Source organism: Sycon ciliatum, chromosome 5, assembly GCF_964019385.1.
Source record: "Sycon ciliatum chromosome 5, ocSycCili1.1, whole genome shotgun sequence".
NCBI classification, from domain to species: Eukaryota; Metazoa; Porifera; class Calcarea; order Leucosolenida; family Sycettidae; genus Sycon; species Sycon ciliatum.
In genome coordinates, this window is record NC_088647.1 from 36,436,436 (window position 1) to 36,462,972 (window position 26,537).

The 26,537-nt window shown below is 47.1% G+C and overlaps 2 protein-coding genes across 2 annotated transcripts; one reads left to right on the forward strand and one right to left on the reverse strand.

Annotated features, from left to right (window-relative positions):
- The first annotated feature begins 679 nt into the window (after positions 1-679).
- Positions 680-11,886, forward strand: LOC135818535 (G-protein coupled receptor 157-like). The gene is made up of 3 exons (XM_065331930.1): positions 680-1,625; positions 7,293-7,493; positions 10,524-11,886. Exons 1-3 carry the CDS (start codon positions 915-917, stop codon positions 10,893-10,895), a joined length of 1,284 nt encoding a protein of 427 aa, XP_065188002.1. The 5' UTR covers positions 680-914; the 3' UTR covers positions 10,896-11,886.
- A 233-nt stretch (positions 11,887-12,119) lies between these two features.
- On the reverse strand, positions 12,120-25,342 carry LOC135818536 (procollagen galactosyltransferase 1-like). Its single transcript, XM_065331931.1, has 12 exons — positions 24,772-25,342; positions 23,541-23,778; positions 22,516-22,580; positions 21,931-22,006; positions 20,981-21,185; positions 20,406-20,525; positions 17,586-17,662; positions 17,274-17,380; positions 16,711-16,785; positions 15,866-16,051; positions 14,248-14,448; positions 12,120-13,028 (listed from the first exon to the last, which is right to left on the reverse strand). Exons 1-12 carry the CDS (start codon positions 25,008-25,010, stop codon positions 12,839-12,841), a joined length of 1,779 nt encoding a protein of 592 aa, XP_065188003.1. The 5' UTR covers positions 25,011-25,342; the 3' UTR covers positions 12,120-12,838.
- Positions 25,343-26,537: the final 1,195 nt, after the last annotated feature.

Here is a 26,537-nt window from a genome sequence, read left to right on the forward strand (position 1 = left end):
CGCCAAACGGAAAAAAGATCTTGGAAAGGAAAGGAAAGAGTGAGCGAAGAGTATAAAGCGGAAAGACGGGAAAGAAAAATACACTGTACAAAGAGAAAGACTGTACAAAGAGAAAAAATATGCGCTGCATGTGGAATACCGTTGTATGACACGTGGACACAAGGTCCGAAACAAGGTAGAAAATGCAGGAAAGAGAAAGAGGAAACATGCGTGACAGAGGTGGAAGAACGTGTCAGAGGCAGTCCAGAGAAAGAAAGTAGAGAAAAGAACAAGGGAAAACGTACGCGTGACAGAGGAGGACGGATCTTGATCTTGTCAGAGGCGGCTGCGGGCTAGGAGATCTTGGCGGTTGATCGGCGGATCGGTGGACCGGCGGATGGTGGGCTGGTGAGGTCGTGGGCTTGGGCGCCTGCTCAATCTGGGCCGCGGAGGTCGAAGGCGCGATGGCCTGCTCCATGCCATCCATACAGCAACTCCGACTCAGCGCAGTGTCAGGGGTCACCAATTATGGTGTTTTACGTCAACCATGACGGCTACAATGGCCAACCAGACCACAACGAAGTTGGGGCCAAAGAGAAAGTTTATTTCTTTCACGTGAAAATATATACAGGGGCCATTTTTACAAAAAAATGATTTATGTATACAAAAATGCATGTACGAAGTCACTACAATACTACGAGCTGTAGTGTAGTGCTACCGGTATTTGACTCAGACTGTGCATCTTCACTACGACTTCAGCCTTTGGCGGTCTTGGATATTTCATTCAATGAGACGCGTGTGCGTGTGGCAAATCAACCTCAGTCCTGCGTAGGAGCGTCCCGCAGACTTTCGTTTATCTCTCTAGCATGCATGCAGTAACCAGATAAGAGCCATCCTGGACGTGGGGCGGTTTTGCTGTGGCTCAGAGCTCCGGAATGGAACGACTGAGCATGAGAGCGGCAGCAGCGTTGCACAACTGCACCAGGGACGAAAACTCGACATGTGCGCTGTCGAACTACACCAACGTGCATCGGCCCGGGTGGTTTGCGTACGGGCAATCTCTCCAGGTCTCGACCACGTTCGGGGCGCTGAGCTGCGTGGGCAATGCGCTGATCATCCTGTCGTTTGTGATCTGGCCACAGCTGAGGAAGGCCACCAGCAGGCAGATCCTCATCTATGTGTCGATCTGCGATTTCGGATCGTGCTTGATCAACGCTATATCGGGCAGAACCGACCCGGGCCAAACGGTGGGGTTGCCCTGCCAGGTGGAGGCATTCTTCTGGATCATCTTCACTCTTGGATTTGTCTTGTGGAGCACGTGTATGTCAATCTACTTATATATGTCCATAGCACGTGACGGAACGGCGCAGGCCAAACGCTACGTCAAGTTCTTCCATCTCGTCTGCTGGGGAGTTCCCGTTGTCGTGTCGTCGCTGGCGTTTGGCCTGGGCGGGCTGGGTAACTCGTCGCTATCGACGACGGTGGGATGGTGCTGGATTGGCTCGCGTCCGCTAGCCTTGGGGGAGATGAGCTGCAGTGGCGTCAGCTTCCTGTGGATGATGGTGACGCTGAAGGGCTGGGAGTGCGTCTCCTACTTTGTCATCCCCATTCTGTATGCGCTGGTGCTCTGGAGAATACGACAAGAGGTAGGGTGCAATATAGGGCTGCTCCTTAGGTGCGTAGCCAATATGTCAATAAGGGGGGGGGGGGGGGTACATTCACAATTTACATGTACCGGTATATACTGCGACATGCGCCGACTTGTGCATGTCTAAACAAGAGAGTTTTTAATGACTTTGAAGGCTGTCGGGGGAAGAATGGAGGTTTGTCCGCCCTCTCCGACCCTCCCCCCTCCCCCACTTGTGCACGCATGAGCACGTGACCGCTTATGTTTGATTGGGAATACAGGCCGAACGCTGCACGCAGCATTCTCGGACCAAAACCAGTCGACTCAGCGTCCGAAAGACTACAGCATATGGGCCAATCGCGGTCATCCGTGCTTTTATAAGAATGAAATGGCGCTTTTAGTGACATTTTGCATACAAATCCCCATCTAGTAGGGCGCAGTCACCCAGTTTCGGTGGAGGTGCGCAAGTTCGATTGGGAATAGAGGAGGAAGGGAGCGTCTCAGCTTCCTCGGACCACGACCATTCGACTAAGCAGCCCGAAGACTACAACTGGTGAAAATTTGATTCTAGGCTTAACTTCGCCTTTAACAGTACACTGTACCAGGGATGAATTTATCCGGTATCGCATCGCAGTTTGCTATGCAAAATCGATCTACTGCTACTCAAAAATCACAGCAACACGCAGAAAACTGCCATACATACATGTACAGGCTATCCGTGCTTTTTTGTAGCTTACGCCACAACTGAGATTTTGCATGGCAAAAACTGCTATGCAAAACTTTTGAACATGGCAGTAAATTCATCCCTGCTGTACACTGTACACTGTATGAGTTCATTGGGTATCGGAACGTGATGTATGTACGGTGTACCCGGTGTGGATAAATGTACCATATTTTCCGGAGTATAAGCCGAACGTTAAGTTTTTAAACCCTCGCAATCCACCCCAGAAAGTCAGTGTGGCTTATACCACGATGATCCAATGAAAGTTATTCCCGTAGCTATGCAGAAGACGTTACTTCAGTAACGTCTGGCGCTAGCCAGGGTCCACACAGCTTTAATTTGGTGTTTGTTTGTTTGTTTGTGTCACGGCTGGAGCTATCCCGTATCTGTCCCGTATCTGTCCCGTATCTGTGACTACAAAGGCTCTACAGGATTGTACATAACAGCTGTCCACAATATTTGCGGGCTCCTGTATCTGTCCCGTACCGTACCAATATTTGTCGTATTATGTATACGACTCCCTGATGTAGAGGGAGATTTGGAAAGAAATAGGGAGACGAGGAGGAAATTAAATTAGAATAGACGCCGAATAGGTGATAGGATGCGTCAGCATAAACATACTTTGGAAGAGAGATCCCGTCGTCTCCAAAATAAGCGTGAACGAGCGATTCAGCGCCGGTCACAGGAAACGTCGGAAGAGAGATCCCGTCCACTCCAGAACGCCCGTGATCGGCAGAGTCCGCCGGTCCCAGGCAACGTCAGGACAGACATCCCGTTGAGTCCAGAACGCCCGTGATCGGCAGAGTCAGCGCCGGTCCCAGTAAACGTCAGGACAGACATCCCGTCGACCTGCCGAAAAACTAAATCTGCACCCTCTTTTGCCGTCGGTCAGGATACGTATTATAGGAGACTGTAAAGTTATGTAATGTCCAAATTTCGACGTGAGCAGCAGGTCACTCGCGTTGATTTTTCGACGTGCGAGCCAAATAACGCGAGCTGAGCTTTCGCGTCGCAGACATCCCGTCGACGCGCAGAAAAACTAAATCTGCAGCCTCTTTTGCCGTCGGACAGGATACGTATTATAGGAGGCTGTAAAGTTATGTAATGTGCTCCACAGGCAACCAAGCATTCGGCGAAGTCATTGGCTCAACAGGTCAATGTACATGTATTACTACAAAAAGGCCAGAAAATCCGATTACTGTATTAAAATCAACTAATTTTCGCTGGCGATTTAATTTCGCTGATTTCGCCGCTTGGTACCAACCGGCCAAAGTAAATTGCAGGCCAAAAGTTTGTCATATAGGCAAATGATGCATGATTGAGCAATGGATGCATGAGAGAGCAAAAATACCGATCGGTTTCAAATTTGACGTGAAATGGCGCGTCATGTCGGAAATAACGTGCATCTTAACCTCTCTAATAGAGAGGTTTCTATTTCTCATCGGCCAAAATTTGTTGGTTTACAGTATAAGGAGATAAAAAGAAAAGAAAGAACAAACCAAAAGTAGATGATTATTAGAGAAATAACAATCCGCAATAAATTCTGCAAATACTTTTGCCTAACTCATAATATTGAAAGCGATTGAAACGTTTTTGCAATACAGTGATGTGGCCAATCAACGGAAAAAGACATTTCCATCAGTTCTTATAGCATGTACGATGAGCTAGGCAAAAAGGCATAAAAGCATAGCGTAGGGCCCTGAGCTTCCAAGCTCTCTCGTTTATAGGTTAGTGCATGGCAGGGAGGGCCTTATGGCTTGTTAGTGCCCGGCAGGTTAGCCTGAGGGCCGTAGGCCCGAGGGCTACCCTGAAGGGCACAAACAAGCCATACGACCCTCCCTGCCATGCACTAACTATTTTAGAACGAGGTAACATGCATTATCTCACTTCCATTATGCTTTTGTACCATTATATTGGGTAGTTTTGTGGTTTGTGTGCAGAGAGACTTGGTGTGGTATGAAAAAAATATTTTCTTCTTGTAAGTTATGGTAACTCAGCACCACTGAGGACTACTAAAAGTAGAAGGGAAGCAAATGAAATGCTGGGCTCCTATTGCGAGCTTCATTCTTATTCATAGCTTGTGGAGCTATTTAGGGGCTTTGAGAGCCCCTTGTCGATACCTCTAATGACTTTGATCTTCGGTTTTTATAGGTTTCCGCCAGCTGTTGACAAAGGAAAATTGTATAGATGAAAGAATACGGGAGGCAAACACCGTACACACTTCTCAAAATGCGTAGCTTTTAGTAGTACGCCGTACATTTTGTGCAGAGTTCATTATCTGCACCGTACTATAATGCATACAGGGAGTTGTACGCACCAGTTTAGAGTATATTCAGCGGGCTTTAAACTAATCCAAGGCCCTCGACGCGTCATCAAGAGTAGTAACATTACAATTGAGCGGGCTTTAAACTCTGATAAGGTCCTTGGCGGGAATGTCGCTGATTGGTCGTTTCCTGGACAACGACACAGACCTCGTTCTAATTTGTTTTAGTGCCTCAACCAGTGTTCTATTAGCACCCCTGGTTCTCAATCTATTGTTCTTCCTCTCCTTTGACTTAAAAATCTCAGATTTTGAGTTTTTTGCACAGCCATACATTATATTTTCATTATTTTATTGGTTTGGTGAGACTCCCATGATCCATTTACCTCTGGAGAATCCGTAAATCAACAAACAAACAATGGTCATATACAGGGTAGAAGTCTGTATTTCGTGACAAAAAAATCTTAATAATGCAATGAATATAACTAAATGCGCACTCATATCACAACCATGGGGACGAATCATGTACATGTATTCCAGAACGTTTTCTTGTCACAATTATCAATGGAATTCGTGACTAAAGAGAATGATGAAACTACAATAGGATTTATACACTTGGAGTGGAACAGCGAGGATACAAGCATAGTAAGAAAAATAGCACAAACCTAGGAACAATGTGCACAGGTAATAAACTATAGGTGAGGTGAGAAATGATAGGAAATTCAGCAAGTGCAGTGTGACAATGGACATGCATGTGCAAGTGTGTGTGAGTGCGAATTTACTGGAATAGCGTAAGTGCGGTGACATTTTCTTTTTGTTTACAAAGATTTGGATCACGAATGCGAATGTAGACTGCTTCTAGAACTTTCAACTGCTTGAAACTACTTGCAGAACGAACAACACTGAACCAAGAATCATCATAACTTTCACGACACACGGGGTTGGACAACAAATGCAATTTAATTGCCGATGTATTCTTCTTCTTCTCACCGCCTCTGCCTTCACTTGGTTTCTGACCACCACCGGACCACACCGTACGCCGGACGCAGACAACCGCAACTCACCAAAGCTGAGAAGGAGCAAACGGCTGGCAGCTCGGTTTGCAGAGGTGACTGGAAAGATGCAACGAAACTCTCCGGATATGGATGATGCCAGCGGAAGGGTTGACGACTGTGAGGTGTTTGGCAATGGCAAGGGAAGACCGGTCAGGAAGAGAACGCGACGGCAGCTGGAGGAGGAGTGTGGAAGCGACATGTGCAGTGACGATGATGAACCCGGTGGTCAGTTGCTGGGAGAGCTGACGACAGGTGAAGGTAGCAGCGATGATGAAGAGGACGATGATGATGATGACGATGATGGTGCAGATGGTGTGAAGGACGGTGGTGGTCAGAAACCAAGTGAAGGCAGAGGCGGTGAGAAGAAGAAGAATACATCGGCAATTAAATTGCATTTGTTGTCCAACCCCGTGTGTCGTGAAAGTTATGATGATTCTTGGTTCAGTGTTGTTCGTTCTGCAAGTAGTTTCAAGCAGTTGAAAGTTCTAGAAGCAGTCTACATTCGCATTCGTGATCCAAATCTTTGTAAACAAAAAGAAAATGTCACCGCACTTACGCTATTCCAGTAAATTCGCACTCACACACACTTGCACATGCATGTCCATTGTCACACTGCACTTGCTGAATTTCCTATCATTTCTCACCTCACCTATAGTTTATTACCTGTGCACATTGTTCCTAGGTTTGTGCTATTTTTCTTACTATGCTTGTATCCTCGCTGTTCCACTCCAAGTGTATAAATCCTATTGTAGTTTCATCATTCTCTTTAGTCACGAATTCCATTGATAATTGTGACAAGAAAACGTTCTGGAATACATGTACATGATTCGTCCCCATGGTTGTGATATGAGTGCGCATTTAGTTATATTCATTGCATTATTAAGATTATTGTCTCCACGTCGCCTTTTTAAAAAAATCTTAGTGCGGCTTATACTCGGGAAAATACGGTATAATTATGACATGATGTTTGTGATTGCATGCTAACATTTGCTGTGACAATCAATGCATGCATGCAGCTCCACATGTGCTTGACCTACGTTTGATGCACAGTCAGTATCGCCTATAGCACGGTTGGTGTTTGATTTTGAGCATTTTATCACGATATAGTACTATGACCGATACTGCATGTACTGTATGCGAGTGGGGTGTCAAAAGACTCAGCGCGCCGTACACATACACACTGCATAGTTGGTTGCAGCGTACATCCTGTGTACTCATACTGTGAGAAATGCGCCCTGCCATGCTTATGCAACCAAGGCCCCTGACACACAACGTCAGCATATCCTCACAATGGAGGCATTTAGTACAACTAATACTACAAGTAGAGCTCAAGAAACAACACTGGGCGAATTTTTCACAAAGAAGTAACTTCCTGTTCGCCTCTGACACCACTTGATTTCACATCAACTACTTTGACCGATGCAAACATAAAATAGTGTAGTAGATGTCTTTTGAAAATTGAATTTGATCACCATTGGCGATATATTACTATAGCCTAGTATAGACGATTACACTGTATTACTATACGCGGTAACTGTGTATACTTACATGTAGTTGTGGCAAATGAAAATGAATTTGAGCAGTTGATCACTATAGCCGCCAACCTTATAGGCGATACGAACTGTGCTACTCTGATGATTCTGCGTGTAGACATCTGGCAAGGGCAAGCTGCGTATGGGTGCGCCAGTACAGCGTGCCATTCGTGGCGTCAACATCAAGCTAGCCATCCTGCCTGTCTGCTTTGTGCTGATGCGCGTGTGGGGCACTGTGCGGGTGTTCACCGACGCACTGCAGAGGTCCTGCAAGGTGGAACTGTCGCAGACGTCACTCGATGCCCTGGAGTATATGCAGGTACAATGCAGACGGCCAGCACAGCGTTATGAGAGAGAGAGAGAGAGAGATTGAGAGAGTGTGCGTGCGTGCGTGTGTGTATGTGTGTGTGTGTGTGTGTGTGTGTGTGTGTGTGTGTGGAGGAGGGGGGGGGGGGGGGGGGGGAGGGGGCGCCGGAGGGATAGTGAAGGGATAGTTGTCACAGTGTGATGACATCACTACATAACATAATATGGTGAGTAATATTATTAAAGATGTTCCGGAGTACGATTTTTCGTGCCAAAATCCGTAGAGGCGCTACGGATTTTTTATACGTCGTTTTTGAGCAGTGAAATGTTCCGGGAGAACGGAACTTATGTGTTTGCCGTCATTGCCTAGGTTACGATCGCAAACACGTCATATTCCCACGCTATGGCTTTCTATTTTGAAAATTTGTACCGAAATCAAAACTTTCCACGGAAATGGACTCAGATGGAGAGCCAAGGTTTAATTTATACAAAAGAGAAAGACCAAGGAACTACAGTCAGTATCGCCTATAGCGTTGGTGTTTGATTTTGAGCATTTTATCACTATAAGCGATATATCACTATGACCGATACTGCATGCAATGTATGCGAGTGGGGTGTCAAACGACTCAGGGCCGCCGTGCACATACGCACTGCATAGGTGGCTACAGCTCATGTCACACAACATCAGCATTTCCTCACGATGGAGGCATATTTGCCACTTGTACAAGCAGAACTCACCAAACAACACTGGACAAGTTAGTTCTTCACGAAGAAGTAACACCCTGTTTTCCTCTGACACCACTTGATTTTACATCAATCACTATAATCGATGCAAAAAATAATGTAATAAATGTCTTTTGAAATAAGAATTTGATCACTATAGGCGATATATTACTATAGACGATTATTACTATACGCGATAACTGTGTATACTTAGTTATGGCAAATGAAAATGAATTTGAGAAATTGATCACTATATCCGGTATATTACTATAGCCGCCAACCTTATAGGCGATACGTACTGTACAAGTTACGCTATACTGATTGTTTAGTAACTGGTTGTGTTAGTGGACAGTATAGCGTAACTTGTAGTTCCTTGGTCTTTCCCGCGGAAAAGCGATGTTTCTCGTACCAAATTTGTACGCGAAAAATCGTTCTGCACTTGATGGCGCAGGATCTCCATACGAAACATAATTATAGGTTAGTGCATGGCAGGGAGGGCCTTATGACTTGTTAGTGCCCGACAGGTAGCCTGAGGGCCGTAGGCCCGAGGGCTACCCTGAAGGGCACAAACAAGCCATAAGACCCTCCCTGCCATGCACTAACTATTTTAGAACGAGGTTACATGCATTATCTCACTTCCATCATGCTTGTGTACCATTATATTGGGTAGTTTTGTGGTTTGTGTGCAGAGAGACTTGGTGTGGTAAGAAAGAATATTTTCTTCTGGTAAGTTATGGTAACTCAGCACCACTTAGGACTACTAAAAGTAGAATAGAAGCAAATGAAATGCTGGGCTCTTATTGCGAGCTTCATTCTTATTCATAGCTTGTGGAGCTATATAGGGGATTTGGGAGCCCCTTGTCGATACCTCTAATGACTTCGATCTTCGGTTTTTATAGGTTTCCGCAAGCTGTTGACAAAGGAAATTCGTACAGATGAAAGAATACGGGAGGCAAAAACCGTACACACTTCTGAAATGCATAGCTTTTAGTAGTACACCGTACATTTTATGCAGAGTTCATTATCTGCACCGTACTATAATGTATGCAGGGAGTTGTACGCACCAGTTTAGAGTATATTCAGCGGGCTTCAAACTAATCCAAGGCCCTCGACGCGTCATCAAGAGTAGTAAAATAACGATGGAGCGGGCTTTAAACTCTGATAAGGCCCTTGGCGGGAATGTCGCTGATTGGTCGTTTCCTGGACAACGAGACAGACCTCGTTCTAATTCGTATGAAAGCCAGTCCACACGGATTCTCTGTGCCGAAAAATTGTATGAAGCACGCCTCGAAAAATCCGTAACGCCCATATGGATTTTGGCACGGAAAATCATACTCCGGAATCTCTCTATTATTGATAGGTATATCAGCACTCTGGCAAGGTACGTTCGGGCCTGGTTTAAATCTGGCTTTGGAAATTAATTTTTCATTGCTATCAGGTTCGGCCTCATTTTCTCTGTGCTGCGCTGATAAGTCCACAAAGGACGAAACAGTTCTGTCCGCAGATTGAGGGTAGATACATGAGGGAATGAAAAAGGAAAAAGTCGGAAGAAAAATTGAATGTCACCACCATGAATCGAACCAGGGACCTTCGCTTGAGGCCAGCACCGACATACAAACCTCGGCTTCGCCTCGGTTTGTATGTCGGTTTATATTTCACGTACAAGCGTACTGCTGGGTTGTATTATATACATACAGTTTGTGTATAATATGGCAGGGAGTCTGGGGACATATGCCCCCCTCACCAGTAAACATACGTTGGTAGCTACAAAGTTGGTCCGGTGTTAATCTGACCGACCGGACCGCTTCCGGCGGGCCCGACAAGTATATACGTCGAAGAAAAGTTTCGTAGGAGTTCTCAGCGGGCATTTGAGGTCACGCTTTGTGTGCTGTGAGACTTCTTACTGCCATCCCTAGCCTTGGTATTCGATTTGTGTGATGCTGACTATGCCGAGTCGTTGTGGTGTGATGCTGACTATGCCGAGTCGTTGTGGTGTGATTCTGACTATGCTGAGTCGTTGTGATGTGATGCTGACTATGCCGAGTCATTGTGGTGTGATTCTGACTATGCCGAGTCGTTGTGGTGTGATGCTGACTATGCCGAGTGGCTGTGGTGTGATTCTGACTATGCCGAGTGGTTGTGGTGTGATTCTGACTATGCCGAGTGGTTGTGGTGTGATTCTGACTATGCCGAGTGGTTGTGGTGTGATTCTGACTATGCCGAGTGGTTGTGGTGTGATTCTGACTATGCCGAGTGGTTGTGGTGTGATTCTGACTATGCCGTGTCGTTGTGGTGTGATTCTGGGTTCCGCCGTGCGCAGGCAGTAGGTGACAACAGCCAGGGCATTGTCAACTTCATCCTGTTCGTATGCCTCACCGCCGCCATCAGGCAGGGCGTCGTACAACGACTGCGTTCGGCCGCGCAGATCCTGTGCATCTGCCACAGCCCCGGCTACACAACGGTAGGGACGTCGACAAGTCGAGAGAGCGGCAACGGCAGCACGGTCAACAGCGATGCGGTGGGTGAGGACGACGAGGACGAGGACGACAACGATCTGGAGAATTCCATGGCGCTGCGGACACGCACCGCACTGCACCGCCACGCCGCATCTCCGACAGGCTCTCGGCACAGTGGTCAACAGGAGAAACAGCTGCTAAGGGGCAGTGGCGGTGGACGGCGGTATGGTACGTGAATAACGTGCCTTTGCCAACTCCTGCATCAGTTTGATCCAATAACTGCTCGATCCCCGCGCACGTTAACGTGCACAGTCTATTGCGATTGAACTTGAATCCATGTAACGGATTAGATAATGGATTCGACATGCAGGAATGAAAAGAACGGAGGATGAGTGATAGGTAATTCGCTGATCCGTGTGTCCATTCCCACCAGACTAACATCTGTTGTAAAACAATCAGGTTTGGAACGAGTACCTGAAGTGCGTAGCTCCTGTGTCCTTTAGCAAGGAGCTTATAAATGCTGCTGATCGAGGTTGCATATCAATTGCGTGCTGTGGCTGCATACTGCCGTGAGCTAGCTGGTTGAAGCATGTCACGATATACGAGTGGTGGTGATGGGGTAGCCCCATTCCTACCCACTAGTACCCAGTGCATACCGTACTGTCAGTGACATGATACTGGAATGTGATGACATCATGTTGGAATACAATGACATCATTAAGATAAGCTGATGATGCAATGATCTGTAAACTAGCGTATTCATGTAAGTTACCAAGCTAAAACCATGCACTCCGTGGAGCAATGGAGTAGTCACCTCCTTCAATACGTCCTATTTACGATGTTTCTACTCCTCGGCATGTGGAAACTGATCTTCTGTTGATGATCCATCGTTCTCAGTTTTATAGCTTCTTCCGAGGTTGCCGTGACTATATATATTGTCCAAAGCCTTATTTTTGAGATATTGCCGTATTCTAATCTATAAGTTGAGTCGTCATCTTCCAGCTCATGGGTTGAGTTTGTGCTGAATTTTGAACGCTGATTATTTAGTTGATGGATATTCTTTCTGCTTTGCAAGTGATTTTGATTACAACATGCAAAACGCATGGTGGTGGGCAACACCAATAAAAAGCCATCTCGCGTCTTTTCTGATTCTATTATCCTCTTCGCTGACATAAAACTATTTCGCTAATGGTGGTATAATATACTGCACTGCTGATTACTATTAGATTTCGTTGCCACTGTGTCTGGAAGCGGCGAATATGGATGTGCTGGTCCTAGTATGGCAAACGCCTCAGCAAGATGTCAAGATCCCCTCGGTACTTGAAGGTACATGGTCAGAGGTGAGGCCCTCGTGCCAAATGCTAGAAGGCCGGGAAATTCCCAGACTGAGTTCCAAAATCTAGACTCCTCCCCCCCCCCCTCCCCCCCCCCCCCCCCCAATGCACACACAGCCAGTGATGTTGCCTTTTTAGATCTTTACAAGATAGATAACTAATCTTCGCATTTGAAAATAGGGCAAGCGTTTGGGGCGTAAAATCAGCACAAAATAATCTCTATCGAAAAACAGCAAACTGTTTTAGCAGCTGGACACAGAATTTCAGCTATGCCAGTCATGTACTGCAATATGGCATGAGTTCTCAGCGAAGTCAATACTTTTTTATTTAGCTGTAGGGTGGGGTATTGCATATTCAGGATTTGACACTCAGCAGCAGCAGCAGCAGCAGCGGCAAACTCATGTGAACAATGACGGTTCTGAGAGCTCGCAAAAAAAACGGGTATACGGTGGCATATCTCAAGCTGTAACAAGTGCAAGACCACAGCCTCACAACGCTTTGCCAGTTAACTGCATCACTCCGTTGACGCACACCGCTAGCATCATCTTCTTAATCTTGACAACACAGGGCTTTGCTTGATGCTTTATGACGTCACTGGAGTCAAACATGGCTGCATCTTGAAATGACACCATCACTATAGGGCTGCACATAATGATGATGTAATCAGAGGTACACTTGACATGTGCCATATGTGCTAACACCACGTGACATGAAAAGGATAATCATGATGGGAGACAGAGCTTTTGTTTGTTTTCCGGAATAATAACAGCAGAGCACAGAACTTGACCAGCAAGCACATCTGCAGTGTAGCCATACATACTCAAGACACCTGCATTGGAGACTGATCAGAGCTCAGTTCGTTCCTTCTCCTTTCGCTGCGCCGCGCGAATCTTGTGCCGCTCTAGCCAGATACTGGCCGGCTCCGTGTCGCTGAAGTAACCCTCGTCGCCCACGTAATGGGTCGGGTAGATCAGCAGTGGGTGAACGGAGAAGGCGACCAGGTCTCGAATTGAATACTTCAGCTTCCAGTTGTCTCTGCAGGCAAGCACACAGTAAAATTTTGGAGAAGGGAAACAATGCCACACATGAAATGACCATAATTACCAACACGATGCATCCCCTATAAAAAATTAAAAAATTAAAAAAATTCGACGGGTTCGCGTACCGGGCCACCACTCCATGATCAGGCGTCAGATGCGGCTCCTAAACGGTGGGGGAGGATAGATCAGATCCACCAACCAGAGGCCAGAGGTCTAAATCCCATTTGCCACATCCATGCATGCCCTACACTACAATAATAACACACATGAGAGCACAGACCTTTGATCAGGTTGTCTGTTTTGTTCTAAAAATACCTTACCATTTTCCTCAGAATCATTCACAGATGACGAGGAGACTATTAAGGAACTCTATACCATTCTACTAGTATTTTCCTTTTTAATTCACAGCGTAGCCGGGCTGGTAAGAAACTACCCTTCTTTGGTGGTGATAGCCTGAATATACTGTGGGCATAACTAAAGTGACCGTCATTGCCCAACTGGTGTAGAGCCGGGTAATATCTGTATGATGGAGTCATGTTTAGCAGGGGTGTCAGGAGACATTTCAGCCGGGGTGGTACGGTGAGATACATGAAGTACACATAATTACCTGTGGGGTCGGGGTGGCCTCTCTGAAAAGTTTGGAAATTTGGAGCCCAAATCAATGCCGGGATTCACAGGTCAGATCGCATAGCCCGGGACGAATAGTGGTACGGTCCATACCGCAGTGATCGTAGCGTGTCCGACACCCCTATTTAGTGCGTACAAACTGTGCTGTGCATTCTCACCGTGGATGATTGTCAAACTGTGCTGTGCATTCTCACCGTGGATGATTGTCAAACTGTGCTGTGCATTCTCACCGTGGATGATTGTCAAACTGTGCTGTGCATTCTCACCGTGGATGATTGTCAAACTGTGCTGTGCATTCTCACCGTGGATGATTGTCAAACTGTGCTGTGCATTCTCACCGTGGATGATTGTCAAACTGTGCTGTGCATTCTCACCGTGGATGATTGTCAAACTGTGCTGTGCATTCTCACCGTGGATGATTGTCAAACTGTGCTGTGCATTCTCACCGTGGATGATTGTCAAACTGTGCTGTGCATTCTCACCGTGGATGATTGTCAAACTGTGCTGTGCATTCTCACCGTGGATGATTGTCAAACTGTGCTGTGCATTCTCACCGTGGATGTACAAACTGTGCTGTGCATTCTCACCGTGGATGATTGTCAAACATGATGGGCAGGTACTCGTCCACCGGGAGAATGTTTGTGAGCGGCTCTTGCTTGAGCAGCTTGCGTGCACCGCGGGCCGAGAGCAGGTAAGCCACAGTCCAGTACGAGTAGTTAGGCGTCACCAGGTATTTACTGCCCGGTACCCAGTTTTCCACGCCTTCAAGCCGCTTGCGACCCAGATATCTGCATACACGCACAAACACGTGACAAGGTCAGAAGGACAGTCAGACCTCGCTTATCCGGTCCTCTTTTATCCGGATCACTCGCCACCCGGAAGAACTTGAATAGCTGGTTACATATTTACAGCATACGTGATGCATCCAACATAAACGGTGTTCGGTTATCCTGTTCCCTCGCCTATCCGTATACAAGTATTTTTGTGGAATACAGATGTGTGCGGTTAAGATGTGTGCGGTTAAGATGTGTGCAGTTAAGATGTGTGCGGTTAAGATGTGTGCGGTTAAGATGTGTGCGGTAAGATGTGTGCGGTAAGATGTGTGCGGTTAAGATGTGTGAGGTTAAGATGTGTGCGGTTAAGATGTGTGCGGTTAAGATGTGTGCGGTTAAGATGTGTGCGGTTAAGATGTGTGCGGTTAAGATGTGTGAGGTTAAGATGTGTGAGGTTAAGATGTGTGAGGTTAAGATGTGTGAGGTTAAGATGTGTGAGGTTAAGATGTGTGCGGTTAAGATGTGTGCGGTTAAGATGTGTGCGGTTAAGATGTGTGCGGTTAAGATGTGTGCGGTTAAGATGTGTGCGGTTAAGATGTGTGCGGTTAAGATGTGCGCGGTCTGACTGTACTGTACAGTATTGGCTTTGAGCGCTTGTACCATTGGTTGTGAAACCTATCCCCTCAACTGACGATGCTAGGTTATTCTGGGTGTTAAAGGCCGTTGTAAGTTCCATAGGGAACGGGGATGAAAATTTACTTTTTATGCCAATTTGCGTAAAAAGTAAATTTTCATCCCCGTTCCCAATGGTACACGCGCTCAAAGCTCCATTAGCCGCATCTACGTATCCCTTGTACCTGGCCATAAGTCCCAGTTGACTGTCGGTAGCAGACTATTCAGATCAGAATACAACGTGCTTCAGCGCCGGGAGAAGTTTCTGCGGCCAACGTACAATATTCTGACATACGGGAATCATTCCTGGGTTGCCAAATATTCACTTCAAATAGGTTCAGTTGCTGCTTGGATGACGACTACACCATAGCGTAGCTGTAGAGCAGTGCTGGCCATAAGCGAGGATCCCTGGTTCGCCGGAGTCCTGGCGGTTACAGTCCATTTTTTTCTTCAGAATTTTCCCGTTTGCAACTTCCCTCAAACTTATGAATATCAAATACTGCAAAAGTAGGTTCCACAGTGAATACAGGTGGGAGCTGGTTTCAGCGACTACCCACGGGACCGGCATTTGCGGCCCGACATAGCTGGCCTTGGAATGAAAGTGGTCTCCTAAGTCTGAAACCAGGGCGACCTCTGCACATCCCACGTTTGGCAGCAAAGTAAGGGTACGCTGTAGAGATCAGGTGATTGTTGAAACCAGGTTGCTTACAAGACTATGTCCCTGTATGCAACCATGAAGAAGCCAAACTCAAACACTTACATCAAATCCCATGCAAGATTCAGCTGCTCAATCTCATCCAGTGTGGCAATCAGACGCTGGTTGAAGCCAGGCTCGAACTTTGCATCGTCCTCGATCACCATGACGGCGCCAAGGTTACGGTCGACGACGTCTTTCCACACCTTGTAATGGCTGAGGAAGCAGCCAATCTCACCGTCTGTGATCGGCCTAGTTAATTAACCAAGCAAACAACAGAGCGTTATCAGACATAAGCCCATTGCAGATTGCCAAATAAGGAAGGTACGAGTAATGCATGATTGTACATGTAAGTACACTGGGGTCAGCAACGCAGGGTTTAACACCCACATAACTAGACCCAGGTAGATGTGTGAGTGTTGGACACACATACATGCACCCTCCCTCACACACATACATGCACCCTCTCCCTCACACACACATACATGCACCCTCCCTCACACACACACATACATGCACCCTCCCTCACACACATACATGCACCCTCTCCCTCACACACACATACATGCACCCTCCCTCACACACACACATACATGCACCCTCCCTCACACACATACATGCACCCTCTCCCTCACACACACATACATGCACCCTCCCTCACACACACATACATGCACCCTCTCCCACACACACACACACATACATGCACCCTCTCCCACACACACATACATGCACCCTCTCCCACACACACACACATACATGCACCCTCTCCCACACACACACACATACATGCACCCTCTCCCACACACACACACACACACACATACATGCACCCTCTCTCACACAAACATGCACACCCATGTGCATGAACGCACACTCACGCACAAACGTACGCAAAGAAGAGAGCTCACCGTTTACCGAAGGGATCTTCCCAGTTCTCCATCATCTTGATTCCGAGAGAATCTTTATACTCCTGTGTCAGGTTTCTGCAGTACAGCACACCAAGACCGTGACAGAACACAGTGCAGGTGAAGACGTGTAGTATCCAGAACCCACGACCAATGTTAAACTTTGAAGAATGCCAAACTGCGATCGTTTGCTATAGTATAGGCCAGGCTGCACGGCATGCTACCTTCACTACATCATGCAGCTAACAGACGCGTACCACGGAAAATCAAACACCACGCTTTTCCTGTGGTTTGAACCCAACTTTTGAATGAAGCTGATTTTTACACACAAGGTTTAGAGTTTGCATCGGTTTGCATCAGTGCTCGACAGACTGAGCACAGAATGGGTGGGGAGGCTGGGCCCCTGACGCCTGGAGCACATGTGGGGGTGCAGAAAGGCATTAGTACCAGCAGGGGCATGATGCAGGCGTTATCTAGAATGGAGGCAGGGCACCCTGCACTGACCCATAACCACACTTGCATCCTCTACATGATGGACTCTTAAGTGTCAAGGATTGCGCACTCACTTGCCATCCACTGCCGCTATCCACTTGAAGGGCAGCCGTAGCTCCTGGAAGCAACGTAGCATGCGCTCACGGCGGTCTTCACGCCGCGCCAGGTTGATTAGGTAAATCTGAGAGGATGTAGACACAGGATGAAAGAAGCAAAGGACTGAGGTTTACAAGAGCCAGAAAACTACATTTTATGAAGGTTCTGAAGTGGTGACGGGAAAGGGAGAAGAGGAGGAGGTTAAGGTTTAAGGGTAGATAAGGGAGGGAATGTGCACTTTCCAAACTGGCGACACAGCGCCATAACACTGTCCATCTTAGCAGCCCTACCTCATCAAATCCCAAGTTGTCCTCTGGTTGCCAGGTGTGCTCAATGAATGGACTGTATGGAATATCCTTGTGATCAACTGCAAGCAACAAACACATGCACGTACATATATGCACGCGCACACACGCACATACACACACGCATGCACACACACACACACACACACACACACACACACACACACACACACACACACACACACACACACATACACACACACGCACACACACACACACACACACACATACACACACACACACACACACACACACATACACACACTCAGTTATACCAGAATCCTGTGTTTTGTTTGAGCTCGTCCTCACAAACGTGTGATCCCAACATAACAGGTGTTCAAAGACATCTGCATTAGGCTTTGCCTGCACCTGCCGTCCACGCTCAGAGTGTTGTTTTTTTCGGAATTTCCACCATGTCTACCAAATCCTCTGGCTCCATGGGCGTGAGTGAGGCACCATTTTGTCTGCGTTAAGTTTGTCAGCCCCATCTGGTCTTGTTCTGTGGCCATCAGGATGCCCAGTCGCACGCTCCAGTTTCCGTTGCACATGTCTGGGCCCTCGACCCAGAGCTCTGGAGTCTGGTTTGCCTAAAGCATTGCAGGGCATCAAGCGGAAGGACACCAAATTTCACTACGTGGTCGCCGTTCTGGACTCTCAGGTGGTCGCCGACGTCCGGAACATTCTCATTTTCCCGCCTCCCTCTCAGGCGTACAACACCTGAAAAGAAACCATGGTCAGCTAAGGGGTCGTCGCAAAAGTTTTCTGTCGTCCCTGAAACGAACATCGTTCATTTCGTACTTGGACCCCCTCCCCTCCCTCTGAAACGAACACAGCCTGCTATGCTGGACGACGAAAATCGCATGCATGTACATGTCATATGTACAGTGTCGGTCGACTTGCGATTTTGGCTCGCACCCCCTCCCCCCCAAATGAATCATGTTCGTTTCAGGGACGACAAAAAACTTTTGCGACGACCCCTAACCCCCCCCCGCCCTCTGTCGCAGACCACCGCCATTCACCATCCTCCCGGCTACGTGCTGCTAACAGCACGTGCATCGCTACATATGGTTAACGCTCAGCAACCATCAACATTGGCCTCCGGTGCCACCGTTTCAGAGGATGATAGTGATAGCAGGTGTCACCTCTCCGATTCTCGGTATTGACTGCCTCCAGCATTTCAAATTGGTAGTCGGCTCTTCCCGGGCCACCGGCTGCCTCGGAGGCACTACTCAGCCTGTCCCCTCAGTTGCTCCGTCTAACACGCCTTCCAGTGCACCTCTCTCGACACTGCCCGCGGCAGGCAGAAAATGCCTTCATCTATCTTCTGGCTCAGCTTCCATCGCTGCTGGTGCCACTCAACCAGGAACATCTGCCAAAGCCATCAGTACAGTGATACTGACATCGTCACATCACATAACCACCAAGGGAGCACCGGTTTACGTTTAAAACGCTTGTCGTGTCATCGGATCCTTCCTCACTGATGCCAAGAGGAAGTTTGAGCATATAACACAGCTCGGTATCATCCACCCCTCTACCAGCAGTATCATCCACCCCTCTACCAGCAGTATCATCCACCCCTCTACCAGCAGTATCATCCGCCCCTCTACCAGCAGTATCATCCGCCCCTCTACCAGCAGTATCATCCACCCCTCTACCAGCAGTATCATCCACCCCTCTACCAGCTCTACCAGCTCTACCAGCAGTATCATCCACCCCTCTACCAGCAGTATCATCCGCCCCTCTACCAGCAGTATCATCCACCCCTCTACCAGCAGTATCATCCACCCCTCTACCAGCTCTACCAGCTCTACCATCCACCCCTCTACCAGCTCTACCAGCTCTAGCAGGAGTTGGTTGCTCGCATTACACCCAGTCAAGAAGCCTTTGTGTTACTGGTAACCCTTCGGCGATCACCTAGCCCTCAACACCGCAAATGGCGTTTCATGCCTGCTGCTCTATCATGTACAGTGCGGTGACTTTCCGGACAAAGCACCTCCAAAGATCCCGTATCCACGGACTGGCGTACCGTGCTTTGACCCAGAAAGACAAACATATCACAGTATTTGTTGTCCTCAGTTTTTTCCACCAGGTGGCAAAGTCTTGTTGTTTATTTTTGTGTTGAAACGCTCTCGGTTATAACAAAATCCTTACGGTGTGTTTTCAGCTAACCCCCACGCACATAGTTTGACTGGAGCGGCACTTACAGTAACACGCCGTGACGGTGCATTGTACCTGACCCAGGTTTTAAAGCCTGGGATGATTTGAAACCTCCCCCCCCCCCCCCCTCCCAGGAAAGGGTTGAAATTGAGAATGTACATGTACACCGACGTTATTGCCATATTAGTCACTCGGCCACACAGGACGCTAGAAATGGACTTTGTCCGCATATCAGTATTCTACCTGCGCCAGCCCTCTTACAACCACCTGCTTATCAAACATCAACAGTCTAGTCTATCAATTTTACCCAGTTGCAGATTCCCAGCTACCATTGTGTGGGGCTCACAATACCTTTCAAATCAAAAAATGAATGATGCATTTCTGGAGACAACATGAAGCCTCCTTTACATTGGTCTAATGATACTAAGAGTGCAATATAGGCACACTCGACACATGATTCTCTTTCTCTTCTGGTATCATGTCTAACATTGGGTGTGGCCCAAGCGAAGGCTAGGCTAACGCCGATGCCAACGCGAAAGGGCTGATGATGATGATGATGATGATGATGATGAGACACATGATTGAAGACCAGGGTAACTAAAATTGATGAAGGGTCAAATTTGCATTCCCCGGCCACCGCCACCTTACCCAGAAACTGCTGCTTGAATCCTTCATAATGGTGAGCCTCGGCGGCTAGGCTTTCAAACGTATCAGCAGTTGGTGTCATCTGCCCAAAGTACTCCGTATTCAGGATGTACATCTTCAGGCCTGTGCATACAAATACCACAACACGTCATGTACATCAGTAGAAATACTGTCGTGGACATTGAAATCCGATGGGATGAACGGGACTGGCGCCCATACCGCTTTTAGCGCGTACATGTACTGTAGTTCACGTACATGTACATGTACATGCACCGTAGTTCATGTACACACTGTAAAAATGGACCAGCAGTGCTCGTGGCTGCAAGGCCAGCGCCCCGTGGCCGCTTGACTTCTCCACGGATTTCAATGTCCACTAGTCTACAGTAGCACAGTACGCACATACAAATTAAATCACAAAATGTACAGGACCTTGCATGCATGAAGATGTGTGGAGATCGAATCAGCGTGCTGGTCGATGGTGCATTGAAATGCGAGAGGACAAGGAACACAGCATCCAGCTGCGTCTCCAAAGTACTAGTACATGTACTGCTGTTTTCCGGTAATGTTAGGGATCTTACCGGCACTCACTACGGTGTGCGCAAACACCAGAATGTCGTCAATTGACTTCTTATAGTCGGATGGCGGAGGCCAGAATGCCAGATGCTGGGATGCCTGCAGTCGTAGATTGATCAGGTATGTCGAGTGCACCATCACCACCTCAAAGCAGCCGACGCGCTCTCTGAGCAGCGTGGGTATGTACTCCGGGGTGCGACGGTAGTACCCCTGCAAGTAGACAATACATAGAGAGTTGTTTATAGTCTCAATGCTCCTCACATGTATATATTGCCCTCCATAGCTCGTTATCATTGTCGTGACAGATTTTCTTGATGATGATCTTGTGAATTGTGAAGATGAATTAGTAAATTTTCTAGCCTCAAAACTGAGAGTGATTTACAGTGACCAGCCGACGAGATCAAGGGTTTTAGGAAGGTAGCAAAGGTGACTATAACGATGCCAGATTGTCACCGTGAAGCACAAACTAGCCCAGCTATCCCTCTCCCATCTCAAGCTGGTTACGACCCTGCCACCATATCTCTTACAGATTCACAAGAGGCACACAAAGGATAGGAAGAGCTTGTTTGTTGTAACTCAGAGTTGTCTTGGTACCAACCAATCATCAGACAACAGAAGGAGATGAGAAGCAGGACAGGTGTATGAAGCCAAGCAGAGGAGACAGGAGCCCGGCATCAATGATCCAGTGCAGACACTATGCAACTATGACTCACTTATAGATTCTGGGTTTTTTTCTTCATTTCACTCAACTCGTGGTCCATGACCAATTGGCACACAGATTGCGAGAGAGGGGTGATAGCCAGCCATGGCAAGTAAGAAAAGAAAGAAAAGTTCACCGAGCTCGCACACAGTTCACCACTTGTCAGCTCTCCCACAGAGCGAAAACAACTGGGCAGAGAAGTGCTCTGAACACCACCATAACGCAACATGCATTGCCATGCATACACATCCTTACGTTGTCATCCATGCCACACCAGAAGTTCGAGTACGCCGATTTCGGCTTGCTTATCAGCATAGGTGCTACAACAGGTCTGAAGAACAACACCAGGAATACAGGCAGAAGTGTATTGTTGTTATACTTCAGCTGCTCATGCACACAAACAAACACTGGATGGTGGCCGCATATCAATGAAAATTTAGATCAAATCTGGTGAAGGAACACCACAATCCAGAAGCCAGCCAGGTAAATGACGTTTTTAAACTTCTTCTTTTTTCAATACACAGCAGGAATGATCTTTTACTTTTCATCAGGTCTCTTTTGGAAGTGGAGCAGCTTGTGTCAGATAGAATGCACTGGCTCGATGTTGCCGACAGATCCATCACCCTCATTTGATTTTCATACGAGCTATTTGCGTGCTGTATCCATATCTATTTCAAAATGTTTAACACAGCTCCTTGTTTTACACAGCTGTAATGTTACTTTGTGTTACCATTTGTAAGGTCCCTTGCCTTGAGCAGTCACTTTTGACAGGTTTCATTGTAACTTACAAGTACTGTACACAAGATAATAACAGTACGTGTGTTTGCAACTTTATCTCACCGTCTCTGCTCAATGAGCATATTCAGCGTTTGATTGTTGACCAGAAAGTTGTCACAATCCACATACTGCAGTATAGAGCACACACAAACACAACAAGAACACCCCAGCTCATTATAATGTGATGAAAGGGCTAACAGCATCTGCAAGCAAGCTTTAACCCACTGCAACAGCTGGAATGCTTGGACAGTGCATTGGTGCTGTAACGGCTTCACATCAGACCTGCACATATCACGTATTGCACCTCTGAGCACAACATCATGACATCATGGGACACAAGTGACTCGTGTACACCACGGAACTGGATCATAAGGTCAGCGCATGAGCATAACCTCTCTCACATCGACAACCTCACCTCATCCTGATAAGAGTCACCTCTGCAACTGTTCAAACTATCCCATTGAAGTACATTCGCACTGCATACAGTCAACCCCGCAAAAAAACGGCCATCAATCGAGCATGGAAAAAGTGCCGTTATCAAAGAGTTGACGTCATCCATGAGGTTGAAAGTATGCAATTATAATGGTCAATAGGCGAATGGTGTTGCTATTTGCAAGTTTTTGTTGTAACTGAGGTTGCGATTTGCGAGGTAGACTGTACTGTCATATCAGTCCCAGGCAGCATGACCTCACCAGCATGACATCACCAGCATGACCTCACCAGCATGACCTCACCAGCATGTATTCAAATGATAACTACATGTACATGTAGGTCTGAAGATAGTGTCGCTATTCGCGAGTCATTGTTATTCCAAAGGGATGTTAAACTTGTAAGTTGTTATTTGCGAGGCTAAATGTACTAAATAATGGTAGTGACTTCGGCGATAATTTCCTAGGAAAGAGATTGCTCCCCACACTGGAGATTGTGCTTTCCGCCGACTAGACTTGACACTTGACTGACTCACGATGAGTGTCAAGTCAAGTCGGCGGAAAAGGGCGAGCTCCAGCGTTTGGGGGGGGGGGGGGACCCTTTCCACTGTTAACTGTATCATCGCATTAGTGGCAGTCCCATGCAGCATGACCGCTCACCAGTATGTAGTCAGCCCAGGCCTGTCGTGCAGCCTCCAGCGCAGCCTGCCGCAGCTTCAGAACGTGAACGTAACGCTCGTCGCTCCAGTCCATGTCTGCCGTCCCGTTCACGTTGACCGCCGTATAGGCGTCCGATTCGCCAACGGTCAGTTTGATGTCGTGGAACAGGTAGCGGGCGTTTCTCTTCCATTCGGTCAGCAGCTCGGCAGTGTTATCCTGATTGTGGTCGGTGTGTATCCTATTGAGAAAAGAGCAAAGGAAGCATTTGAGTCCTTCCCAGCAAATACTGTTCTTCAGTAGCCCTGCTGAATGGTGCTACCATGTACCAGTCTGCGGGAAATATGAAAAATCACATCAGGTTTTTCCCTGTGCGCCATTACCCACATTATTATCATTTTCGTTATTGGCCTCTTACATTTTATTCTTCTATCATGTAATCAGGAAATTGTGGCCGTTTGTTCTTCGACTCTAAATAAAACACACAACAGGCAGTTTCGACTGGTTTGCTTGTACAGTGCTGGAAACTGAAATGCAACCCAGTGGTGGACTCGCACTGTACCAACACAGTACACGACCACACCAACCTGAAAGCACGGCCATGGTATGCATGCATATCTATAACTGAGTCTGGGTGTTGTCGCCTCCCGTGCCTGGCTGTGCTGGTGGTGGAGGGCAGGAAGGTCGCATTGTGACAATGTTACACAATGTGCAGTGTCAATTTCATAATTATTATGAATTTTTATTAATAATTGATTGGATCAACAACTATTTTGAATGAATCAATAGTTTGAAGACTCCACATGAAACTCTCTATACTATAGTCTACATAGGCACACACTGATGGTGACGGTGAAAAGTATACATTATACATGTACTTGCAAGATGAGACAGAGATGTCTGCCAGGGCGTGTGATGCTCACTCAGCTCAGCGTGTCACGGTTGTCCATTATTTTACAAACGATTTTAAAATTGATTGGAAGGCATTATTATTCTGCATACTAGTATACCCAATATGATCCCTTTGGTATATTTTTAGTAATTTTTTACGCATTGTTTACCACATTAAAAAGAGCCTCCTTATTACGTATACATCTATATCTAGTTGGTTGAATGATCAATGCATTCCACAACCGTTTGAAAAGAAAATTATTATAGGTTGAGCTGTACATGTACGTCATAATAATGGAAGGTGTTTCTCCCGATATTACGTACAGTCCACTTCACCCCTTACCACATGGTGATGCGATCCTTAGGATAGTCCATCTCCTCCAGATAGCCGAGCGAGTTCCGCAGCAGGTGTGCCTTATTCCGGCACAGCAGAGCCACGAACACACTCGGTCGCATCTTGGGCCACTGCTCGGTCTTCTGCAGGGTCGGGATGGTCACGAGACCCTGGATTTTAGGTCCAATTGGCTCGCTACTGGCGAGCAGCGCTGCCAGAACGAGCAATGCTAATCCTCGCAGCGCCATGCTAGCATTCACAATGAAAACAGGACTCGCAGAAACCCTGTACACCTGGTACACCCGCTACTACAAACCACCAGGTGGGATAACACATAACAGAAAAAAATATCTGCTTCAGTGTTGGCAGCTCGACTGCGCTCTGGGTGCACGATAGACCTTCTAGAGGGTCATTAGGAATAGGAGAAACAACCACCAACGATTGCTCTCCAGTAAGCTCTCCTTGGCGCTGGAAGGGGTTCCGAACTTCGCTTTCCAACAAATCTTTATTGTTTCCAGTGCAACCACAACTTACTTAGGGAAGGATGCTGTACACGTAACGTCGTTGTAGTGTTCTACAGTCATGTAGTTCTGTGACATGTGCAGGCCGCCGGGCGATCAAGCGCAACGAATGTAGTCGCGACTTCACACTATGAAGTATGATATGCACACAGCACCCGGTACCCGTCGTTAGATCCTGGACCTGGCTGCATGCATAGCAGTGCAGGGATCTTCTTCGTTCTTGATTGAACGAGTTCTGATGGTTGACTGTGTAGTGTACATGTCCACGCACGTGCAACCTCAACAAAACAAATCGCCGCTCGCCCGATCCCCCGACACACGACCTGTCAGCTGAGTGCAACGTGGCGTGGGGAATACCCCGACACTTTATGTCGAGTGACTTCTACGAGAACTACACGTGACTTACTTAGTTTTGGGCAGTTGTACTACAACTAGTAGTACTACTACTACTCAGTACTAGTACATAATAATATTGTCGGTCGTGATCCGGATTTCAGGGCTAGCCCAAGCTTGGCAGATTCTCAGCTCGGCTCAAAAGTTGTGAAAACTGAAATGGCAGAACCATAGAAACCTTATGCCAGTTGTGGCAGGCACCTCTATGAGTTCTGCTCCATTTCTTAAAAATCCACATACCAATGCATAAAACATACCAGAAAAGTACCAAATTCTACCATAATATTATTTGTCTGCAGGCATTATAATTATCGTGTTATCCGCCAAGAGCTATTCAGAGCCTAACTAACTTCAGACACACATATGTAAAGCTTAGCCCCGTGGACCTCTTGCTTTCTTCGGCCTCTACATATAAGCTCTTATTTCCCTCCTTAGCTGATAGGTTGCCAGGCTAACCCGCTATTCCTTGGTTTGTCTCCTGAGATGTTCCGACCTTTCAATACTAGTAGTCAGCCACACTGCCATGGAGGAAAAATCTTTTCATTTGTCAGTGCATGTATCTACAACTTGGAATCCTGTTGCTGGTGTGATGAGGTCGGCCAGAGCACATGTGGAGGTGGACTGATTTTAATCAGTCTGAATAATTAAAATAATTATTTACACTGACAGTCACACTTTCCCCCTTCACTTGCACTCCTCGTGCCCATGCCATGGTGGCGTCTATTGTACTAGCAGACTACATAACCAGTGGTCACGTGAGAACGGGTTTATTCACACCAATCTACTACTACTAGTACTACTAGTAGTACTCTTGCCGTCTTGGTACATGCCTGATTCCATGCCGGTCACCTTTCAAATGTC